This window comes from Siphateles boraxobius, unplaced genomic scaffold (genome assembly GCF_051911475.1).
Source record: "Siphateles boraxobius isolate OS27281-9 unplaced genomic scaffold, OSU_SipBor_1 7, whole genome shotgun sequence".
Taxonomy (NCBI): domain Eukaryota; kingdom Metazoa; phylum Chordata; class Actinopteri; order Cypriniformes; family Leuciscidae; genus Siphateles; species Siphateles boraxobius.
This window is the reverse complement of record NW_027509197.1, coordinates 24,700,118-24,707,500: the sequence shown is the minus strand read 5'-3', so window position 1 is coordinate 24,707,500 and position 7,383 is coordinate 24,700,118. Positions and strand designations below refer to the sequence as shown.

The 7,383-nt window shown below is 39.6% G+C and overlaps 1 protein-coding gene across 1 annotated transcript in view; it reads right to left on the bottom strand.

Annotated features, from left to right (window-relative positions):
- clybl (citrate lyase beta like) overlaps positions 1-7,383 on the bottom strand; it is a 66,185-nt gene that overhangs the window by 10,132 nt on the left and 48,670 nt on the right. The window contains exon 3 of the mRNA XM_077215195.1: positions 5,288-5,476. Within this exon, the coding sequence (XP_077071310.1) occupies positions 5,288-5,476 (189 nt within the window). The remainder of the gene's footprint in view (positions 1-5,287; positions 5,477-7,383) is intronic.

Below are 7,383 nucleotides of genomic sequence, written 5' to 3'. Positions count from 1 at the left end.
AGCCAAGCCTAATTAAATTGAAAAACTTCTGACTCAGGGTTTAGGAGAAAGAAGAAGAATAAAGAGATATGGCTTCAAAACCTTGACAGGATTCACAGTCTTTGGACAACTCCTGTTTCGCAGGGGCCCTCGAGATATACTACAGGTTCCTGTCTGACTTTACAAAGAAAGGAGCGTGAATATGAAAAGGGAAGGGATGAGATTTGAGCTGTCTGGGAGTGCATTTCATTTCAGTTTTATGCAGAGCCTCGGCTTCCCCCGGCGGACAGACTTGTGAGGCTTGCGATGTGTGATACGACACTTCTCCGCGCTATTCATTTTCCCGCTAATATTTGAGCTTACCTAAGAAGGTTTTAAAATGAAGTTTGGTGCTTTGAAGACCAAAGCATTCCGATTTTTTCCAACAGACCAGTTCACAGCTAGCCGTGGACTGCCAGTGGGCTGCCCAAATTCCAAAATCTATCATCTGGAAACACACAAAAGCTCCCTCTGTCAGATATTTTCTTTTAAAGCCTGTACAAAAATAAAAGGAGGGGGGAAGGGAAGGGAAGAGAAAAAAAAAAAAAAACTCAAAGCAGAAAAGTGTAATTCCCTGTCCCCCCCGTTCCGTCTCTCTTTCACACATTGGGGACAGCAGATTAAAATAACCTCAGGTACGTCAAGGCTAGTTTTCCAAATAAAGGCTAAAATATCCCACACACACTTGTTTTATTAGCTCAAAGAATATGCCTTCATTGAGGGATTTTTTTCTAATGGGGGAATTTTAATCATCTCCCCATTCAATCTCAGTAGGATAAATCATATCTGAGAGATTTGCATAAATATAAACCATCAAAGACTTTTCATCTTCAAAGGGGTTTTCAAGACCCAATAAGCTTTGTACTGTAATCATCTGAGGTCACAACCCTGCAGGAGTAATGCTGCTATGGCAACATAAAAACGCCAACGGCTTAGCATAATATTCCCCTCGAACGGAGAAAAGGGAGGGAGAGGGTAGGGCTTGTTTGGCGGCCCTTCCATTTCCTCACTGTCTCTTTTATCAGACGCCACACTGCCCTCTCCGATGGCTCCATATTTTTGCGCAAAATTATAGCCACTTGGCAGAGAAATTAAGCATTTATAGCCCTCAATCAAACGCAAATCTCTGTCCCGTCACGAGGCGCCATTAGGAAGTCGATGATTGACAACAAATTACAGGTGTGCTTTTACTACACTGAAGTAATGGGAACGGTCGGCCCTTTCAATGTTTACACAGTCTGGGCATTGAACTGCACTTGTGCAAACGCTAATACCACTCTCAGGTGACAAGCTTTTCCGGTCGCTATAGGCCGCTTGTGAAAACCCACACTTCTCAACAACAAGTGCCACGGCGGCCCCATCCACCATGATCCGGATGGAAACGAGGCAGGGATTTTGGGGCGAGGGAGCTGCTAGAGCGAAAAAGGCGGCAAGTGGATAAGTTTCAATTAATTCTCTTCAAAAGAGGGCCAGATTAAATGTTTCCGGACTGCTGAAGTGCTCATTTCACCGTGTGGTGGTGGTGGTGGAGGGGGGAGAATTAGGAGCGGACGGGGAGGGACGGGACTCGAGCTGGTTCCTTTCAGGACTTAGTAGTGTGGCGGCCAAAGAATGCGCACAGCTCCGAATCTGTGGGAGAATTGTCTGTGGACAAAAGGAGGAGGGGGGGAGAGTTACGCCTGTTATAGTCCAATAAGCCTTGTCAGTCAAACAAGCACAGAGAGAGAGGATAGAAAGGGAGAGTAGAAGATTTTCACACAAAAGGAAACAAGTAAGTCCATCTTTTAGCAACAAATCAGTCTGGAGATTCCTCTGCTCATCTACGTTAAAAAGGGGAAGAAAATAAACAACAGAGGGATTTTGGGTCGGTCGGCCGCCGGGATGAGAAGAAGAGGAGGAGGAGAGAGAGATAATCAGGCTTGTAGTGGTACGACTTTGTGATGTGTGTTGGATTAGACACTCACTGACTGCTCATCAAAAGACACAAGTACATAAGGGAAAAGAGATATGTAATGCTAATTTAATAGCTGACGATAATTTTATTAAAAAATAAACTGTAAAAAGTACCATTATTAAGCTCCCTCTTCATTCCAGAGTAAAACATGTTACTCACATGTACAACATCACTGAATTACTCAAACTAAAAACAATTAATTTTTTAAAAGGTATGAAAATGCTGCGGTTTAAAATAGTTTATTCAGAATGTTGTTATTTTCTTTAACTTGCGAAAGTTGCGGTGCATCCAGATTTCCCTCAGAAAAGCAACCCTAGTTTCTACAGTTATTGTTACTTATGTATGCTTAAAATAAAGTAAATAATAATAATTTAAACATTTAAAGCAAATAGAATTACAAAAATTGTTCAAAAATCAGTTGTTGAAAATGTAATGAAAAAACATTTCTCTGCCATTGATTGGTCAAATAGGTAATCCTGCCCCCTAACTCATGCCATTGGTCGAATCAATGTTGCTGTGTCAGACAGCACAAACAAACTGACCAATAACAGCACAGACCCACCGTCCTTTTAAGAGGAATCAACCTACAAATAACTTGCATGGTTTCTGCATATTAAACAGCTTTTTTTTAGGATATATAGTTTTCACTAATAGCAAGATACCACAGAAATAATTTGTGGCAAACAAAAACTGTAGTAACTATGATATTTTTTACAAAAACTACAGTGACCAACCTCGGTCAATTTTAGTAAGGACTCTGTATAACAAAGTATGATAATATATCTAAACTGTTTAGATCTGTGAGACACAACAAAAGGGAGAGAAAGAGAAAGATAGAAACATCCTCTCCTTTCATGTTAGTCTCACGCCACTTTCAAAGCAGTGGGCCCATGTCAGGTCAGTGCTACATGACTTCCTCTCTGCTCACAATCTCCCATATCCTGCTGCGGCTATGAGCTCGACCGTGTGCAAAGCAAGTGGAGAGCATGTTCTAACCCCCACAACATATGTGTGCACTTTTATAATGCATTCACACACACTGTATTACTCAATGTGACATATGTGTAGGGGTTGTATTGATTTTCGAGTGGCTAAGTGAGTAGTGAATAGCAGATAGCTTAGGTAATTTTACTTTGACAAAACTCTGAAAATGGGGTTATTTTACATGTGGCTGAGAGAGGAGGATACCCAATACCAACTGTATGTAACAATGATGGTAAGATAATATAATTGGAATATTACAGAGTTGCAGTAATATATATATATATATAAATATATATATATATATAAAAATATATATATATAAAATATATATATATATATATATATATATAAATAAAATAAATAATATATTAAATAATATATATGATTTATTAATATACATTACACGCACACACACACACACACACACACACACACACACACACACACACACACACACACACACACACACACACACACACACACACACACACACACACACACACACACACACACACACACACACACACACACACACACACACACACACACACACACGCATAAGGGCTATTCATTCAAGTTGTTGTTTATGAACTACTCTATGGACGGCAAATATTTTTCAGCAATAGACAAAATGGTAGTGAACAAGAATGAGAGAGAGAAATATGAGCACCTGTCAGCAATTAAAAAGGGAAGAAACATAGAGCGGCCCGGGAAATATATGAGCACTAATTAAAACCACTAGTTAAAAACTTCCTGCTTCAAGCCTAAACTAACTGTGAGCAACAGACTAGGGGCCCCCTCCATCTCTCAGCCTCCATCCCTCCCTCCTTCCCTCCCTTCATCTACCTAGTTAAGACATTGTGGCTTCTTTCAGGTCTTTTCAGTGCTCATGCAGAGTAGCTGAATACTGCAGATTTGGGCTGGGTTGGCTGGTTGGGGGAAATGAGCTGGAGGGATTTGGAGGGGCTGGTGTATTGGCTGTGCTGGGGGCCTCCTGGGGCCGACTACCAGAGGAAGCCCTGCTTTGATGGACGAACAAACGTCTAGAAGAATCCTCAACACCACCTGCAACTCACACATGGAGGCGATCAGGAGGAATGAGTGTGTGTTTTGTGGCTTTTAGACCATGTCTGCTAGCTTTAAGACTTAAATGCTAGTATCACTGACTGACTGACCGGCCATCTCTATAATAATGATATCTACGAGTGGCTAAAGTGTCCACCAGCTTTGAATTTAGAATATTTATGCATTAAACATCAAAGCTCAACATTGCCAGCCTCGTGGTAGGTTAATTGAAGGGGCCCTGTGCTTCCAGGGAAAATAAGTATATTGTGACATCTGTCTCTTGTAGCTAGTTTTAAAATGTCATGGCTTTCTTGAGCTGATGCCAATATATACAGCCCCATTTCTCCCCGGGCCTGACTACAGAGATCAAGTCCTCTGTACAGCCTAATAGAAAAGATTGTTATTGTTGCTATGAAAAGCCCTGTGGTTTCTTCTTACCCTGCGAGTTCAGAGAGTATTGTGTTCTATACAAATGATGGAAAATGCAAGAGCACATTAGAGGTATTTTTAGTCATAGTCTTCAATTTGTGCGATAAAATGATCATGAATGTCACATTAACTATAATCTAACCATAATCATATGGAAACATATGAGTCCTCAATGTACAATTCAATGTTTGCTAAATGTACTGATAAAAAATAGTTTTGGAAAAAAACCCATATTTTCTTTCAAAAGTTTGGGGTCTGTAAGATTTTTTTAAATGTTTTTGAAAGAAGTCTCTTATGCTCACCAAGGCTGCATTTATTTGATCAAAAATACAGTAAAAAAGTAACATTATGAGATATTATTACAATTTAAAATAACCGGTGTCTATTTTAATATATTTTAACATGTATTGTGTATAGCAAAATAGAATTTTCAGCATCAGTCTTGCTCAAAAAAAAAAATCTTATTATTGTAGCATAATAAATGTATTTTCTGACACTTTCGATTTAATGCAACCTTGCTGCTTGCTGAATAAAATAATGACCCCACACTTCTGAACAGTAGTGTACAGTATACGGAAAAATTTATGATTTTCAGAAAATACTGACTTAAATGTTGCTCTGTTCATCACACAAAGCTGCCATGGTTAAGCTGAACTTGAAAAATAAGACATGGGTGGTATGGACTTCTTTTATGGTGCTTTAAAAATATTTTTTGGCCACTGCACTGTTTAGTTTCCATGTATTCTTTTGTATTCCACAGAAAGCGTATACATATTGACAATGCAATTTTAGGTCAACTCTTTGTTTAAAGTGCTTAAAGAGTCATGATTCACTCACCCACTGCACCTCTCCTGTGTTCTCCACCTTTGGCAGCATGAGAGCTGTGGGCAGCACGTCCGCCTGTAGAATAACCTCCATGTCGGCTTCGGCCAGGCCGCTAGACACAGAGTTCAACCGTACACACTTCTCCGTACGCCCCAGATCCAGATCAGCCAGCATCTTTGGGATGGTTTTCCGAGCATCCTCCTGTGAAAAAAGAAATCACTTGTGCCATTGTGTCAAAAAGTGCTTACTTCACCACAGCAGATAAAACAGCATATTTCTCAATGCAGGCTGGACCACAAAATGAAAGGGTGACCCAACTGTTTATGCTCAGCTGGGTCGCTATTCAGTGATGTAATAAACACACAATATGATTGCAAATAAACACTGAATGGTTGTGTTACCCAATTCAGACTCTCTATTTGACAAAGAACACAGGCTTGTGGGTATCAAACCTGCAAAAAATGATTGAAAGTAGGTTAGGCAGGTTTTATTGTTTGCTTTTGTGCTACTGGATGACGATGATTTGTGTTTACCTGATAAACGGGAGGAAATATGTCACGTATGAAAAGCAACAAGCAATAAAAATGGCCATTGGAGCACTTTTAAAAAGATAAAGTTGCATCAGTTTGGACGAGCGGATGTTATGTGAATTTACAGGGAAGTGGCGGTTGGCGCCTGGGATTACGGTGCGGAAAAAGATCTAGTGAGAGGGATCAACCTCACTACAGCTGATCCACCAAAAGCCATAAAGTGAAAAGCCCTACACACAAGTCTTCCACACAAACACCACAGACACATGGCCAACGGAAGTGGAGCGAGGAAGAATCAAAGTTAAAGCCAAGTTCCAGGGCCTAACTGTGACACAGCAGCACACGCCAGGAGATTCAAACCAGATGCAGCTCAAGAGACTGAATGTAGGTGGGAGATGAAGTTTCCATTGGTCGGAAAACAGCACTCCGTCCAAAGGGAAATGTGGTCTCAGTTAAACAGGAGGAGGAAACAGTAGCTCAGGAGTTGTCAGGTTAGATCAGAGGAGGGATGAGAAACGTCAAGAGAAAGAGGGGAGGGGGGTTAGCTCAGGGGTTAATTTAACTTGAATAAAAAACTCCTTAGGCTAGGTCATCCTCACACCGTCCCAACAACTAGGGTCACCTCTACCCAAAAACTGTTGAACTTTAGCCTCCACCATAACGGCCAAATACATGGTATTTATATCAAGATTACAGATCATTTAAAAAAATGAATGAATTAAATGATAATAATAAATAATTAAATAAATATTAGTCTAATAATTAAATTAAATAACAACAACAATAACAGTTATTAATATTATTATTTAAATAAATCATAATAAAATGAATTAATCTTACAAGGTATGTAAGGTTTTTTAATCTTTTAGTCTAATAATCACCCAGGTGTTATGGTGTCAAAAAGCACAAAAAGAAAAATAACAAACATTTGGTTCTGCATATCAGTTACAAGACACTTAAACAAAAATAACCATTATGCATATTGGTTATAAAAAAGGGCAAAGATAATCTATCTCTAGTCTAGATCTATAACCCCCTTTTTAGATGAGCCTGCAGGACCGTAAAACTCAACCTTTTGAACTGGTAATCACAACCGGTCTGGATTCAGACTCTCTTAAACTAGAGCTAAAATAACAACACTGTCAACCATTTTTATTAGAAAAAATGATGTGTGTACAAGCTGTGAAGCCTTCTATATGACATCTGAAGCATTGCAGATATACTAGCAAAACAGATTAAAACCAAAACACAGTCTAGACACTCACATGTCTAAACTAACATTGTGGTCCTCAACTTACAGTTTATGTTGAGAGTTGTTGAACTGCAAAATGAACACAAAAGATTCCTCGATAGGAAGTCGTATGCATGCTTATAGCCTATAATATATTTGAAGATCACAGTGGTAATATTAGGAGGGCCGACGGATTTATGAAGCCATAACTCAGCATTCGTAAAGCTGTTCCATGGTGGATCCAGTTTGAGTCCTCCAGTATAATCCAAGACTGATCCAGTGTCTTTGACACTGCCGAACCACTGTTCTTTGTATGTCTGGTATCACGTTCACTCTTGAACAAAAAC